Source organism: Trichosurus vulpecula, chromosome 6 (genome assembly GCF_011100635.1).
Source record: "Trichosurus vulpecula isolate mTriVul1 chromosome 6, mTriVul1.pri, whole genome shotgun sequence".
Taxonomy (NCBI): Eukaryota; Metazoa; Chordata; class Mammalia; order Diprotodontia; family Phalangeridae; genus Trichosurus; species Trichosurus vulpecula.
Window position 1 is genome coordinate 265,978,747 of NC_050578.1, and position 17,859 is coordinate 265,996,605.

Below are 17,859 nucleotides of genomic sequence, written 5' to 3' on the forward strand. Positions count from 1 at the left end.
TGGAGGAGAAAGTGAGGCCGGCGACTTTGCACAACCCTGCCTTACTTAAATCCAGTTCACTTACATGTCATGGCATCAGCTCCCTGATGTCATGGTACCCTTCTAGAAGGAAGGACAAACCACAAAACTCATTTCCAATGCCTCACCCATCCCACAGATTCAATCTATTGCCAAATCTTTTCATTTCTACCATTACAAAATCTCTCATACCCATCTTCTCTTCATTCACATAGTTACCAACCTAATTTAGGCAATAAGAGAGGACTAATACTACTATAATCTCAAGGCTTTTTAATAGGTCCCAATTGTTATCACAACTTTGGCTTTATCAGAAGGATTTTGGTGCAATGAATATTGCTTCTATCTTTCCTAGTTTATCATTATTACAGAGCCAATTACCTTTCAGAAGACATAAGCCGTCTCTGTAATCTTTTCATGGCTGACTTCATCTCTTGGTTTCTCAAAGTGTAAATCATAGGGTTCAGGAGAGGGGAAATGATGGTGAAGATGACAGAGATGGCTTTGTCAGAGGGAAGGGCAGTGAATGGCCTAGCATACACATAGATGCAAGGCACAAAATGCAGGGTGACCACAGTGATGTGAGAGGAACAGGTAGAGACAGCTTTCCTTCTGCCCTCTCCTGTATGAGACCTCAACATCACCATGATGCCTGTGTAGGACACAATGAGTAGAAAGAACCAAAATGTGGTGACTAGGCCATTATTGGAGATCATTAGGAGCTCTATAACAGAGGTATCAGTGCTGGCAAGTTTGAGGACTTGGGGGACATCACAGTAGAAACTATCAATGATATTAGGCCCAGTGAAGGGGAGTGGCAGCAACAGAGAGATCTGTACAATAGAGTGTATGAAGCCCCCCACCCAGGAGGCTGCCAAGAGCCCAAGGCATCTTCCTTTGCTCATGAGAGTCACATAGTGAAGGGGCTTTGAGATGGCCAAATAACGATCAAAAGCCATCACAGAGAGAGTAAAGATATCAATCCCACCAAGAAAGTGGAAGAAAAATATCTGTGTCATGCAGCCATTGAAAGAGATGGTCTTTCTTTCAGTCAGAAGGTCCAGCAAAACCTTTGGAGTAGTGATGGAAGAGAAGCAGATGTCCACAACAGATAGATTTCGGAGCAGGAAGTACATAGGCATGTGGAGACGAGACTCACAGGTCACAGTGAGCATGATAAGGAGATTTCCCAGTAGCGTTGTTACATACACCAGGTACAATAAAAGAAACAAGATGATGCTCAGCCCTGGAGACTGGGTTAGGCCCACAAAAACAAATTCTTTCACCTTGGTGTGATTTCCCAGCTCCATTAGCTTATGTTTCCTCTTCCTTGGCCACCTTGGGGAAAAAGATGTAATGTTATAACTAGGGAGAGTATGGCATACCCAAACTGGCGACAGAATGTTTCAAGGCAGTGAGAACCCCTGTATAGTCTTTTTCCTTACCCATTTTTGCGACCTGCCCATGTCCTTGTGTAAACAAACAATTCTAAGCTACTTTCCTGTATGACTATCTTCCCAGCTATTTTTATTTATAGAATCTTTTATTTACTTATGAAGTAAGAGACCAGCGACCAGATACTTATTGGTCTTTGGTAAGTCTTCCTACGCCTTAATCCTGCAGTGAGAGCAGAAATAGGACTGGTCTCCTATCTCTATAAAAACCATGCCAAGTAGGGAAGGATGACCTTCTCTGCTATGCAGGAGGCAGAGGACTCAGGAATGCCAGTATATTGAGGAAGAAGAACACTATATTGTTCAGCAGGTCCTGGGTGTGCTGACTTTGAGTTTAGTCGCTCTTTGGGAAGAGAATAAGCATTAACATAGCACCTACTTATTACATGCTAGGCACTGCGTTAAGTGCTTTATAAATATTATTTTATTTAATCTTCACAATAACCCTGTGAGATAGGTGCTGTTTTTTAAATATATATTTTTATTCATTTTATTAAATGTTTCCTAACTACATTTAAATTTTTTAAACATTCCATTAAAAATTGAGTTCCAAATTCCCTCCTTCCTTCCTGTCCCTCCCCTACCTCTTAAGAAGGCAAGCAATATGATGTCAAATAAACATGTGATGTCATGAAAAACATACTTCCATATTATCCATGTCACAAAACAAAACGCACACACATACACACACAACCTCACCTGGAACAGTGGCTTGGACCTTCTCCATTTTCAATTCTGACCCTTGACCTTCTATGTTTTTGGTAGGAGGTCAGAGAGCTCTTTGGGTTCGTTTCCTTGAACTGGCAGGGAAGCTCAACCAGACAAGTGATACCTTCTTACATTTTGTACCAGCCCATGCTACTTGTCTGGCCTTTGCCAACCACAAGAGGTCTGGTAGAATGTTCTGGATCTCGGTCCTTTGTGCTTAAATCTATTAACTTCTTTCGTCCTTCCCTTTGTGTTGAACCTTTCCAGGGATTAGATCTGATAGCATTTTTGTATGATCCTTAGTGTACTCTTGGCATTCAATAGACAGCATATCACATCCATGACTGGGGTGAGGCAGGGGTGGTGGTAGAGGGGCAGGGACTCTGTTTATAATTTTGTTTTCGGTGCTGGACAAGCCATTCTGCCTTTCTATTGCCCTCAATCCCACATATGATCTGTTACTGAAGTTCCTTTTCTTTCCTTCCTTCCTTCCTTATTTCCTTCCTTCCTTCCTTATTTCCTTCTTTCCTTCTTTATTTCCTTCCTTCCTTCCTTCATTCCTTCCTTCTTTCCTCCTCACCCCTTTCCTTCACTTCCTTCTCCAAAACCTCCTCATTTCTTTGCATTTACATCATAGTTCTTATTTTCCAAAGTGCTTTCACATATATTCTGATTGTAGGATCATAGATTTAGAGCTGGAATGGAACTTACAACCCAGCTAGTTCCACCCTCTCATGAAGCTCAGAGAAGTGCAGTAGCTAACCTAAAGCCACACAAGTAAATGAAAGAAATTGATTCCAACCACAGTCCTCTGACTCTGAAACCACTGGGCTGCACTGCTATTTAGTCTTTGCCAAGACCCCATGAAGTAGCTTACAATATGTTTTATTGAACTTATTTTAAAAATTTGGAAATTGACATTAATAATCAATAATAAATAAACATTTATTAAGCCCCTACTATGTGCCAGGCAATATGCTAAGCACTGGGAATATACAAGGAACGGACTCTCCACCTTCACAAAGAGAAATTTATTCAAATGTCTTAGTGGTTAAGCCAAGACTTGAACCTGGGACTCTGGCATCAAATCTAGTGCTCTTTCCGCTGTACCTTCTCTCCCACCTATGCATCAGGGATCAGACTCATATAAATGGCTGATGGATGGTTTTCATGGGTTGTTATGTGGGAGGGGTCGCGTGTTTCTCTTACCAGCTGCCCTGAAGATAGGCACATTGGTGCATCTCTCCCACCCGCTCCGGTCCCCATTTCAGTGCTTAGTTGAGTTCAAGCCCAGTGGCAGGACAGAGATGGGCCTTCTCTGCACATGGGCAAGTATTCTCTGACTCAGGTCCTTGGAGCTCCATGTTTCTGAAACTTTGCAGGAGTTTTTAGGGAAATTATAGCAGCTGGTAACACATAGCTCCCCAGACTATGTCTGGATGACTCTCCCTTCAGACTGGCCAGCCTCTATTTTCAGGAGCTATTGTGGCAACTTCCTCCAAGTCCCTGAGCCATAAGAAGGCTTCTGAATACTTTTTTTTTTTTGATTAAAGAATTTTATTTATGAAGCATTGGAGGAAAATTTTGGCAGCTTCCATTTTGCTCACCAGTTCTTGAAGAACCTCTGATGAAGTGGCCAGTCCATAGGTTCCAGATAATTGACCTCCTACATCAGGGGTCTGTGATTTCACTAGGGAGGAACTTTCATTGCTGATAGAGATTTTGACCCCTTCTAATGCTAATAGAGAGTCTTCCTGAGTTGTTGTGGCTGAAGTCCCCTCTTGGCTAGCCTGTTGGTAATGCATATTTTTGGATCAAATGAGACATGTGATTTAAAATGTTTTGCAGACCTTAAAGGGCTATATAAATGTCATAAAGTTATTATTTTTTATTTTGAATAACAGACTCACTAAGGCCTTTCTAGCTTGGTTGCCTCTGCTAGAAATTTAGTACCTTGGTATAGTCTCGGAGAGCTCAGTGTCATGTCCCAATGATAGAGAACCTTTGTCAAAAAAGGGAGTGGGGAGAAGCAGAATGGTGAATTACAGTCCTGGGGACCAGGCTTCAAGCAGGGTTTCTGCTACTTACTTGTTGGAATTTGTACAAGTCAGTTACCTCTGCCTCAGTTTCCTTATTTATAAATTTAGGGTTTTGGACTCAAGAATTTCTAAAGTCCCTTCTAGCTCGTTAAAAATATGTACACTTAGAAAAAACCTTTGAAATAAACATATATTCAATGAACAGCACTTTAAATAACAGCTAGGTGGCCCAGTAGATAGACGGTTGGTTCTGGAGTCAGGAAGATCTGAGTTCAAATCCAGATTTAGACACTAGCTGTATTACCTTGGACTTAAATCACTTAACCTCTGCCTCACTTTTTCTTATCTGTATCATGTGAACAGTAATAGCACTTACCTCCCAGGGTTGCTGTGAGGATCAAATGAGATAATATTTGTAAAGCACTTTGCATGATGCCAGGCACAGATTAAGCCCCATATAGATGTTATCTATTATTGTGATTTTTCATAAATGTACATTTAAAAAAGTATGTGCTTTAATAAATATATATTCTTTCGCTAACGTCAGAAGCTTCTACCTTTTGTGACTAGAGATAGTGAATCTGGGTCCTTGAAGGTCATGCCAGTTGGATGGGACTATTGTAAAGATGAACTGCATTTAAAATAAGGAACTCTGGTGAGGGAGCTTGGTGGTTTAGTGGGTAGAGCTCTGGGCCTGCATTCAAGAAGATGTGAGTTCAAATTCAGCCTCAGCCACTTAACTAGCTATGTGACCCTGGGCAAGCCATCTAACTTATGCTTGCTTCAGTGTCCTCAAAAGGAAAATGGGGATGATAATGACACCTATCTCACAGGGTCCTTATTAGGATCAAATGAGATATCTGTAAAGCACTTTGTGTCATGCTTGGCACATAGTAGGAGCTTAATACATGCTTATTTTCTGCCCACTTGAGGTTAAATCCCGCCTCTGCCACTTGCTACCTTGGTGACCTTGAACAAGTCATCTAACGTTCATGGGCCTCAGTTTCTTCATCTGTAAATGAAGGGGTGCTACTAAAGAACCTTTAGGGTCCTTTCTTGCTCTAAATCTGTGACTGGATGACTGAGAGTTTAAATTCTCTTGAGTCCTGCCAACCAGCAATGGTTTCCAGTGAGATACTCAGAATACGAAATATGTCTTTTGTTCTAGAATCATGCTGGCTAGCTTAGAGAAGCTCCACAGCTGTCTGAGCACAGAGGAATACATTCTACACCTGTAACAATTCCCAAAGACTAAGACCTAATTAAGTGGATGGGCATCACTTGCACTAATAAAACCATAGATGCCCAAGGCATTTGAATAAGTATATATGGAAAGGGGGTTGGTGTCAGGAAGACCTGAGTTGGAATCCTGCCTCAGACACTTACCAGCACTGTGATCCTGGGCAAACCATAACTGTCTCAGTTTCATTATCTGCAAAATGGAAATAATAAAAGTACCTACCTCCTATGGTTGTGAGGATCAAATAAGATATTTGTAAAGTGCTTTGCAAACATTAAAACACTATATAAGTATTATTAGCATTACTACATTTATCTATTTGTACACAAACTTTCATCAGGAGAACAAATCCAGATAAGCCAAGCACATGATCTAGTCCATCAGACAACTATGTCCAGGTGTCCCAGCCCTGGCAGGTACTCACAGTTGGCCATCATGCTGGCAGCCTTCCTAGGCTAGCAGGATTGTTCTTGTCTATTATCCAGCTCTTTGGTGACAGGGCAGGTAGGAGCACCTCCACAGAGTACAGTAACCTAGGCAATTATCGTAGACATGTAGGCTCCCTGGTGGGATGAGCTGGGACCCGAGGTAGGCTGGGCAGGAGGGCACTTAGGGCTTAACCCACAGGGGGCCCAACAAAGGACACTTCTTAATGACTTTTTGTAAGTATACCTAGTAATGCCAGGAAACTCACCTCAACACTCTAATGGGATTCAGTTTGTGGTAAGTTAAATTATTTGAATTACAGGGAAAGCTCACACTTTCTGATAAACAGGAACACACAAGAGATACAATTTTCAACCACTGATGTTTTGTTGATATGTTAAGATTGTAAGTACACTGAAATCTCATCTTCTAAAGACTTGTAGGAATTTTAGAGTCCACCTAGTTCAACCTTCTCATTTCACACGAAGAAGCTGAGGCTTAGGGAAGTTAGTCAACTTGCCCAAAGTCACACAGATGATAGGCACCAGAAGAGGAATTTGAAATCAAATCTTCTTGACTTAAAGTGCATCACTCTCTCTGCTACACCAATGCAATAACTATCTCCCTTAACTATGGGTGGGGGATGGTTCTTAACCAGTTGCAATAAAGGGGGAATTCTAACTGGAAAAATAGCATGTTTTGACTATGTAAAAATTAAGCTTTTATATAAATGAAAGCAATCCATCCAGAATTTTAAAAAAGGATATTGAACAGGAATGTTTTCATTAAGTCTCTGATGAAATTTTAATGTTAAACAAGTGGATAAACTTCAGACTAAGACACTAGGAACAGTCAAATTTCTGTTTTAATATTTCTCCCCTATCATATGTAGAAACAATTTTAAACATTCTTTTTTTCCCAAATTTTTGAGCTTCAAATGCTCTCTTTTCTTTCCTCATTTTTCTCCCTCATTGAGAAGGGAAGCAGTTTTGATACAGGTTATACATGTGCAGTCATGCAAAACATATTTCCATATTAGTCCCGTTATGAAAGAAAACACAGCCAAAAAATCCCAAGAAAAATAAAGAAAGTAAAGAAAAGGTATGCTTCAATCTGCATTCAGACTCTGTTAGTTCTTTCTCTGGGGATGGATAGCATTTTTCATAATAGGTATTGCTGAGAATAGCTAAGTCATTCACAGTTGAATATCATACAATATTGCTGTTTCTGTATACAACGTTCTCTTGGGAACAGGCAGTTTTCAAAAGAAAAAAGCAAATTGTCAATGACCACTCAGAAGGGTCAGAGAAATGGATGCAAAAGAACTCTCAGGTACTACTTCATGTCTATACATGACAGAGAAGGTAAGAGGTGACAAAGTTGATTGCTAGCTGGGATGTGGGAAAGCAGACAAGGTAAGTGACTGGGGTTGGAGCTGTGAATTGGTTTCACCATTGTCAAGAAATTATATTCTATAGAGGTATAAAATGTGCAAGGTTTGTACCCTTTGGGCTAATACTTCTTTGAATTTTATACTCAGAGGCAGTTATCAAGATGTAGAAAAGATTTTTCTACTGCACAAAAATGTAGCAGACCTAGGTATAATAAATAGAAGCCCTAAACCCTAGACACAATGCATTTAATAAATGGGCTTAGTTAGTTATGGTAATGAGTTCTATGACATATGATTGTGCTGTAAGGAATTCCAAATATTAAAGATTGCCCCCCCTCAAATAAAACAATAAGCATGGGGAGACATAAGACATGGTTCAGAGAAAAATAAAAAAGCAGAAACCTGAGAACAACACATACTCTGACTAAAGCTATACAAAGAAAGCTAACATCCACAAGAAAAAAACCAGACAAATGCATGGTAAATATCATCAACAACTGTGGTGCTATCTTGTAAAAATCAAGACCAATGATTTTTGTTGCTTTGGTTAATTGAGAAGTAACAAAAGGACTCAGTTATATGTCCATTAATTCACAACTACATTTTATGTTGGTTTCTCTTATTGTTTGAGGGGTGGGCATTGTTTTTTTCTGTGTATGATTTTTTTTGATTGGGAGGTTTTGTTGTTGTCTTTTGATTTTGTTTATACTATCTTCCTTTGCTACTTGACTTATTTATTTGATTTTTGTTGTTGTTCAGTTGTCTTTCGGTTGTATCTGACTCTTTATGACCCCATTTGATGTTTCCTTGGAAAAGATACTGGAGTGGTTTGCCATTTCCTTCTCCAGCTCATTTTACATCTGAGGAAGCGGAGGCAAACAGGGTTAAGTGATTTGCCCAGGGTCACACAGTTAGTATCTGAGGCTGTATTTGAATTCATGAAGATCTTTTTGATTCCAAGACCAATGCTCTATCCATTGCCCCACTTAGCTGCTCCATTTATTTGACTGCCCATATGTATTAAAGGAAATGAAAACATTTATCAATGGTAAAAGGAAAAAAAAAGATCAGCAGAGGCAGAAATGTAAGCGAACTTGTCATTGGAGCATACTTCAGATAGAGAGGAAACAGGTAAGGAGCCGCAGAAACAGATCCCAAAACTGGGCATTTGCACATAACATAGTTGCCACGGGAGGAGGGGACAATGCTCAGTTATCCTGATACCTGCTGGAATTCTCAACTTGCTGAAACCAGAATAGCTAATAATTGAGTGTCTGGCATTTATGAAAAAAAAATTCATCCTTTGAAAGGTAGAAAAACTAACAGTAGGGATAAAAAGACAAAAATAAAACAGGTCCTGGCCCGAAAGAACTTTCATTTTGCTTGGGAATATGACACGTAAAAAGATAGTTCTGACATCATTCAAAGAGATGGGAAAGAAAACTAATTTAACCTTTGGGAGTACTGCTGGTCACTAAGCTGACCCAGTTGGTCAATAATAAAATCCAGGCACTCTCAACACTAGAGAATGCTTGAAGGAGGCCTCTGAGGTCTCTTCCAGCTGCACGTCTTTGATTTTACTGTCTTTTTGATATGATTTTTAGATTCAAGTCGTTGATCCATTTAGCATTTTTTATGGAGAGTAGTGTATGATGTTCATTCGCCTTTGTTATCTATTCAAGTGTTATACAGTTTCCCCAACAGTTTTTCCCAAATGATGAATTTCTGCCCTGCTGTTGGGCTTTTAAAGCCTTCGTAATGTGTTCCCTGGCTGCCTTTCCAGGCTTCACGTGGCTCCAACATGAGCCTTTTTGTATCCCTTCTTCCATCTTTGTGTCTTCTCACTGGCTGTCCCTCATGCTTAGACTGCCCTCCCTCCTCACCTCTGTCTCCTGGCTCCTCTGACTTATTTATAGACTCAGCTCCAATCTCACCTTCTTTAGGAGACCTTTCCAGGCTCCCCCCTCCTTTCCACTGCCCACTGCTAGGGCCCTCCCCAGGAGAATACTTTATATCTTTGCTCTATATTTCCTGTATATAAAATGTTTTGCTTATTGTCTTCCCCATGAGAATGTGAGTCTCTCGTGGGCAGGAATCTTATTTTTACCTTGGGCACAGCCCAGTGCCTGACACATGCTAGGAACTTCACTAAAATTGTCAACCAAGTAAGATAGAAGAAGTTCTATCTGTTTTCCGCCAAATTGCTCTTTGGTGTTCCCAGAAGTTCTTGTCAAACAGGGAAATGTCTTCCTTTATTTCTTTAAAGTATGTTCTGAATTTATGTAAGCTAAGAGTAGGTCTTGGCTTCCAGATACTTATGCATATTGTACTTATTTTGAGGGGCCGCTAGGTGCCACCAGAGTACGTAGAGCACTGGACCTGAAGTTAGGAAAACCCATCTTCCTGGATTCATCTCTAGCTGCAGACACTTACTAGCTGTATGACTTTGGGCAAGTCACAACCCTGATTGCCTTTAAGGATAAAAAAAGGTGTTACTATGTGCCAGGTATTATGCTATGTTCCAGGACACAAAGAAAGGCAAAAACAGTCACTGACCTCAAAGAATTAATAATCTAGTAGAAGAAACAACATACAATCAGAGATGTTTAATAGGTGATTGGAGATGGGAAGATGGAGGTCAGGAGAGAGGTTAGTGCTGAATAAATAAATCTGAGAATCATCTTTATAGAGATGATAAGTGAATTCATGAGACCTTATGAGATCACCAAGCAAAACAGTATATAGAGAGAAGAGAAGAGGGACCAGGACAGAACCTTAAAGGATACTCATAGATATTAGATATGACTTAGATAAAGATCCAGTGAAGTGAATAAGAAGGAGCGGTCAGAGTCGCAAAGAGGAGCCAAAGGAGCAATGTCACCAAAACCTAAAGAAAAGAAAGTATCAAGGAAAATAGAATGATGAACAGTTTATGCTGCAGAGAGGTCTGGAAGAATGAGGATCCAAAAAAAGGCCATTAGATCAATTTTCATTGAATGATGGGATTGGGAGCCAGACCACAGGGATTTTAGAAGAGAATGAGGAGGAACAAGTGAGGGCATGAATTATAAATAGATTTCTCAAGTTTAAATATCAGAACTTGTCAAAACTTCTGGATAACAGTTTGGAACTAAGTCCAAAGAACTGTCAAACTGTGACTACCCTTTGACCCAGAGATACCACTACTAGGCCTGTATCCCAAAGATATCAAAGAAAAGGGAAAAGAACTTCATGTACAAAAAAATTTGTAGCAATTCTTTGTGGTGGCAAAAAATTGGAAACTGAGGGGATGTCCATTAATTGGAGAATGACTGAACAAGTTGTGGTACATGATTATGATGGAATATTATTGTGCTATAAGAAATGACAGGAAGAATATTTTAAGAAAAACCTGAGAAGACTTATATGAACTGATGCAAAATGAAGTGAACAGAACCAGGACAACGTTTTCTATAGTAGCAGCAGGACAATAACAGTGATCAACTGTGAAAGACTTAGCTACTCTGATCAATACAATGATCCAAGACAATTCCAAAAAACTCATGATGAAAAATAGTATCCACTCCCAGAGAGAAAACTGATGAATTCTGAGTGCAGATTAAAGCATATAGTTTTTAATTTCTTCATTTTTCTTGCTTCTTTTTTTGCAACATGGCTAATATAGAAATATTTTTTGCATGACTTCATCTGTATAATTTATATTACTTATCTTCTCAATGGGTGGAGAAGGGAGAAAATTTGGAACTCAAAAAACCTTTTTTTTTTTTTTAAAAAGGAATTTTAACCACCAAAGGGAGGAAAGATATAGGGCAATAAGTAGCAGAGATGGATGACTCAATTGAGGGTTTTTTTGAGATTGAGGGAGATAACAGGAATGTTTGTAGGCAGTAGAGAAGCAGCCAGTAGACTAGGAATATTAGTGAGGGAGCAGAAATGATAGAAAGGGCAGTCTACTAGAGAAGGCACATTAGAATGAGATCACATATGCATGTAGAAGGGCTTGTCTTGGCAAGAAGGGCCACCACTCCATGGGAGATGAAGGAGGAGAAAGTGAGTAAAGGTTTCTGAGATTAGGAGGAAGGTGAAAAGGTGGCTTTCGGTGAAATGTCTCCATATTTCCAGTGAAATAAGGGTAGGGTTCTTAGATAAGAGGATGGTAGTGAGGGGAGCTGTGGGAAGTTCAAGGAGGGATGAAATGGTTTGGAAAAGGTCATGTGATGACTGGGATAGTAGTGTAAAAGATTGCTTTGTTGTAGTGAGAGCCCAGTTGGGATTATGTTTCATAAATTTATGGTGCAGTAGAAGAGCAGGACATAAAATTAATCCACAAAATTATTAGTTTCTCTGGAAATTACTAAGAACCAAAAAAGAAGGTTGTAAATGTAAGGTTTTTGTTAGTAGTTTTTGGAGTTTCATTTTCTAGGATCCATGGCTATAAACAATCCCTTGTCCCTAGGTGTTAGATATGAGTTCTATGGTTCAAAACATCTGCACCATGTCCTGTGTAGATTGTAAGGGCCAGGTGTTAGCTGTTTAGATTGTAAGGGTCAGGACCCTGGAGGGGTGGAATGAAAGTAAAGCAGGTGGGCACTGGTCAGTGAGTGAGGAACCTGTAGGGTTGAAATGCACAGACTAGGATGCTGTGTGTGCCTTGATTGGCCCCCAAGTTGTGCCTGTCTGAATTGGCCCCATGGAGATGTAGGGGGAGTTGCCCTGTCTCGAGGGAATGCTGTAAGAGTTAGTGCTCAGAAAACCTCGTAAGAAGGTTGGATGGAATAAAGTCTGCATCGTTTAATTGTTAACCCCTTTGAAGCTGTCTTTCCTTTATAAAAGCAGATCAAAGAACCTGTCCTAGCAGGCCATCCTGGGTGTGCTAGGGGGCTTGCTAATACAAAGATATCTAGAGATTATGTTCAAAACAAGTTGTGGCTGTTCAGTTGTGTTTGACTCATCCCTTTTGGATTTTTCTTGGCAAAGATACTGGAGTGGTTTGCCATTTCCTTCTCCATCTTATTTTACAGAGGAGGAAACTGAGGCGAACAGGGTTAAGTGACTTGCCTAGGGTCATACCGCTAATAAGTGTCTGAGGCCAGTGCTCCATCCACTGCACCACCTAGCTGCCCCGCATAGTAAGATCTTAGAAGTGCTTATGGACTTGTCTTGACTTTACTGAAGCACTTACCAGGTACCAAACACTGCACGAAGACCGGGATGTACAAAACAGGCACAAGAACAACAACAAAACCACCCCTGCTCTCAAGAGGGAGACAAAACCTAAACAACCATGTAAAAGCAAACTAGAGATAGGATAATGGAAGCTAATCAACAGAGGGAAAGCATCAGCATTAAAGAGACCCTAAGGGATGGTAGCTGGCACCTGAACAAAGTCAGGAGGCAGAAATGAGGAGGGAAAGAATCCCAAGCAACCGGGACAGCCTGAAAATTCCCCAAGTCAGGAGAGAGAGTGTCTTGTTTGTAGAACAGCCAGGAGGCTAGTGTTGGAGGGGGAAGTGGAGGATTGCTGGGAAGGTGTGTGTGAGTAGGCGGGGGACATGTGCTAGAAGGGCAGCTTCTGTGGTTTGGAAAGGTGAAACAATAAACAATAGTCACAGTCAGATAAGTTCACAGGATCATAGATTTAGGGTGGGAAGGGGTTTCAGAGGTCACTTTGTCTAGCCTTCCTCCTCCATTTTATAGATGAGGACACTGAAGCCCAGGGAGGGGCAAGCAATATGTGGTGCAGCTGTGTCCAGCCCCAGATCCTCTGGTGCTAGTTTCTGCATTCTTGCCATAGCATTAGCTGCCTCTAAATTATTTGACCCTTGGCAGAGAAACCAGTAGTTAGAACTTAGTTCACCACATATAGGACATAGTTGAATAATGTGGAACAAACCAACAGGGATTTTATGGCTCTTAGGATCTGGCTACAACGTTCATAAGGCAGCTGGGTGGTGCTGGGTTGTATGGGTTGTTCTAGGAGGACAAGTGCCTCTGGTGTGAGGGCTTGCTGAGCCCTTTTCAAGACTGCTCATCCACCCTTGGTGTCCATCTGTCACCCACCTGTGGCTCTAAGAAGCTATAATATGCGCAGCAGCCACATCCTGGTAAACTGCCCAGACAGATTGGCTAAATCAGGTTGAGGGCAACCTACTGGCCTCAAACCTGTCAGTGAGCTAGGGTGATGTCTACCCCAAGCCTGTGAAGACTTCCCCCAGGGGAATGGGCAGATGAGAACAATTTATCCCAAAGGCCATGAAGCAGGTGCTGAAGAGTACTTAGAGCTTGGTTAGACATTGAAGACACCAAGGTCATCCACTGCATCCTGGACCATTGCCAGTCTTGCCACGGGACTTCATTGACTCTGGAAGAAAGAATGAAGCTGGTGACTTTGAGCAATTCTGTTTCACTTAAATTCAAGTCAAGACATCAGCCTGTAATGTCACCGGTACTCTTTGAAACCGAGGACCTGCACAGGGAATAAGGTTTGGGGCGGGAAGCTAGGAAGATTCATCTTCCTGAGTTCAAATCTGTCCTCCAATATTTAGTAGCTGTGTAACACTGATGCGTGAGACAAAAAACTAAACCCAAAATTAAACTCAAAGGCTACTCAAGTAGAAAGTAGAAAGTAATTTTATTACAATCCCTCGGGAAAGGGCAGTCTCTGAGTGGCTAGGAAATTGTTAGGGAGAGGTGGGGCCCAGAGGGCAAAACCCAGCCTCATACTCTAACACAAACAAGCCCTTGCTCCACCACCACTGGTCTTTAACTCTCATTGGTGGAGTCCAGGATCACAATTTCACAGAAATCTACTACCTTAGGTACAATTTAGCCAATGCCAAACTCTTAAAGACACTTTTTCCCTTATTTGGTGAGGACACAGTTCAGGTGATTTTTAGTAACTCGAAACTTAGGCCTAGCTGTCAATCAGAAGCCCTGAGCCATGCCGAAAGGTCCCCACGCCCATTCATCCCACTTAACTTCTAGAGAGGCTGCGATCTAGATTCCATGAAAGGGCTTCACCATCCCACTCACTGGGCAAGTCACTTAACTCTCTCTCGGTTTCTTTATCTGTAAAATGAACCAGAGAAGGAAATGGCAAACCAGTATCTCCAGTATCTTTGCCAAGGAAACCCCAAAGAGGTCACAGAGAGTTAGACACAACTGAAAAAATGACTCAATAATAACAACTTCCTGACTCCAAGTCCAACTGAAGCAATCCTTATACTCTCACCCAATTCTGGTATTTACTGTCTTCTGCAAATATGCCAGAGCATGTGTGGCAAAAGTAAAATCCTGGAGAGCTTTTTAGTGACTTGGGGGACGGTTTGCATTTCTTTTTTGAATTCCTTCTCCAGTGCCGTATAAAAAAAAGTCTTGGGAAAAATTTATGTGGCACCGTTTATAATCAAATTTAGTAATTCACATTCATCCCTATATTCAAAGACCTGGTGATAAAATCTAGCAAAGCAATGACATTTTACAGAATTCTAAGAGGACACCACCTGTCTTGTTGCTTGAAAAAAGGACCTTTTCCCAACCAAAAAAGAATAAAAGAAAGTAGGAGAAGGGAATGAGTATTTATTAAGTACCTACTTTGTGGTAGACACTGTGCTATGTACTTCACAAATGTGATCTTGTAAAAAGGAAAAGAAAAACTAAACTTCCCTTTTCAAAGTCAAGCAAAAGCTATACAAGTTGCAAAAGGGATTGTCATTCAAGTGTAAGTTGGATTGGTTGGCCTTTAGGGCTAAATGGGCAGCTAGGTGGCCAAGTGGGTAGAGTGACAGGCCTGGAGTCAGAAAGACTCCTCTTCCTGAGTTCAAATCTGTCCTCAAACATTTACTATCTGTGTGACCCTGGGCAAGTCACTTAACCCTATTAGCCTCAGTTTCCTCATCTGGAAAATGAGCCAGAGAAGGAAATGGCAAACCACTCCAGGAATCCTTGCCAAAAAAATACCCAAATGGGGTTGGATAGGACTGAAGAACAGCAAAAGGTTACTACATGTATCTGAGATTCTGTGACAGTTCTGGCACATTCTTAGATTTCTCCTCTATGCATATGTTTATATTATTACTCCTTGTGATTTGTGGAATTGTTCCCCTTCACTCTTACTTCTGTAGTTTATGTTTTCTAAACAGGCTCAGCCCCAAACTTTGGAAAATTCTCTGTTGTTTACTGTTAAGCTGCTAATAAATTGCCGTAACTACGTCTCAGAGAGAAAACCAAGTAGTTTAATTAGCATCAGCAGGCCCAAGTTGAGTAATCACAACTGCAGTGTGGTTAAGTCCTCTCTCCCATTTTGTGTGGCATTCACCCCCTTTCCCAATGGGGGTGGAACCTCATTTCTTTATGTAATCTTCTGCCCCATCTGAGCCATAAGTGAAGGCAGGAAGTCCATTGTCAGCTAAAGCCCAACCTTTCAGTTCTGGAGGCCTTAGGAAAGTCATCAGGCAAACACAAACCAGCCCTTTTTCTGTAGCTCTGGTGAGGGGCAGGACCTTAGGCACTCATAGTACTTCTTAGAGGAGTGACTATCCAGTAACTGAGGCACAATCAGCCTGAATCTCAGACCAGACAATTCCTGGAATTCTTGGCTATTTCATTCTCTTTCAGAGAGTGGTGAGAAGGGATCTTGGAAACTTCCTGCTCTTTGGGGGCCCCTTAAAGGAGAAGAGGACTTTTCGATATCTGGGAGCTAAGGTTGGAAGCAGTATCCTTCTCACTTAGAGGTCATTCAGCCTCTGCTTCTCCTTCATATCTACTTTCTCTTTGATTTGTACAAGCTCTGAATTGGAATCCCTCCACCAGGAATGCCTGGAAGCAAGCTCCATGAGGCTTGGCACTGGGCAGAGGCTATTATGTATGTTCTAAAGACTGAGCTCCTATTGGCCAGTCCCTCATCACACCTGAAAGAAACAACAATAACAAAACAAAATCTCACTTTGTATCTCCTTCATATTTATTTTTTCTTCTGTGCATTAAAATATATTTCATTGATGCTTGTTTTTTTCATGTCTAACAATGCCTAGTAAACTCTCCCCTACCCTTTCTGAATAGAAACCCTATCTTGGGACAAATATGTTTAGTCTAGTGAAACAAATCAATACAATGGCCATGTCTGAGAATGCATGTCTTGTTCTGTTCCTCTGATGCATCACCTCTTTGCTAAGAGGCGGGAGGTATTTTTCATCATACAACAGGTATCATCATCATCATCACCACCCTAATCATCATCACCACCACCACCATCACCACCCTCATCATCTTCTTCATCATCATCACCATCACCACCATCATCACATCATCATCATCTTCATCATCACCATCACCATCATCACATCACCATCACCATCATCACCATCACCATCACCACCTTCATCATATCATCATCATCACCATCACCATCATCACCATCATCACCATCATCATCATCATCATCACCATCACCAATATTACCATTGTTATCATTGCCATCATCATCATCACCATCACCACCATCATCACCCTCATCATCATCACCACCATCACCACCATCATCACATCATCACCATCACCATCACCACTACCACCGCTATCATTATCACCATCATCATCAGCTAGTATTTTTATAACACTTTAAGGTTTGCAAATCTCCTTACAAATATTCTTCCATTGAGAGACAGCTAAGTGGTGCAGTGGAGAGTGTTGGATTTGGAGTCAGGAAGACTGGAGCTTGAAACCTTCCTCCCTCAGACACTTCCTAGTTCTGTGACCCTGGGCAAGTCACTTAACTTCTCTCAGTCTCTGTTTCTTCCTCTGTAAAATGGGGACTATAACAGCACCCACCTCTCTGGGTTGTTGTCAAGATCAAGTGGATAACGTGTATAGTGCTTTGAAAAACTTAAAGCACTATATAAATGCTGAGTATTTTAGGGCAGCTAGAGTCCTGGGCCTGAGTTCAAATCCAGCCTCACATACTTTCTGGCTGTATGATCCTAGGCTAGTCACTTTACCTCTGTTTGCTTCAGTTTCCTCAACTGTAAAACTGGGATAATCACAGGACCTACCTCACAGGATTGTTGTGAGGATCAAATGAGAATATTTGTAAAGTTCTTAACATGGTATCTGGCACATAGTAAGTGCTATAAAGATGCTTATTCTTTTTCTCTTCCTTTCCCATTTGACCCTCCCAACAACCCTGAGAGGCAGGTGGTATTTTGTTCCCATTTTACGGATGAGGAACCTAGGCAGAGTTAAATGACTTGGACAGAGTCACACAGCTAGGAAGCATCTCAGAAAGGATTTGAACCAGTTCTTTCTGACAGCAAGTCCAACTCTGTGGCTGTTGCACCATTCAGCTGTTTCTATCTCCATACTCTAGCCTAGGCCTTGAGGATGCTTCCCTGAGCACGGCCAAGTAGGCCGACTCTTTTAAATGTAAGAGTTTAGGGAAGCTTTAGATTCATTCTCAGAAAAAGGCTTTTATGGCTGCCTCTTGAGCAGGGATGGGCAGACCGGGGAGAGATCAGAGTCCACCCTTGTTCCTTTCATTTTCACAAGTGGTGAATGATCCAGGAAGTCTCAGAACCTGAAATGCTG

At 41.2% G+C, this 17,859-nt stretch overlaps 1 protein-coding gene across 1 annotated transcript; it reads right to left on the reverse strand.

Moving 5' to 3' along the window:
* Window positions 1-395: 395 nt before the first annotated feature.
* LOC118854235 (olfactory receptor 4D9-like) lies at window positions 396-1,328 on the reverse strand. The gene has a single exon (XM_036764582.1). The coding sequence runs from the start codon at window positions 1,326-1,328 to the stop codon at window positions 396-398; it is 933 nt and encodes a 310-aa protein (XP_036620477.1).
* Window positions 1,329-17,859: the final 16,531 nt, after the last annotated feature.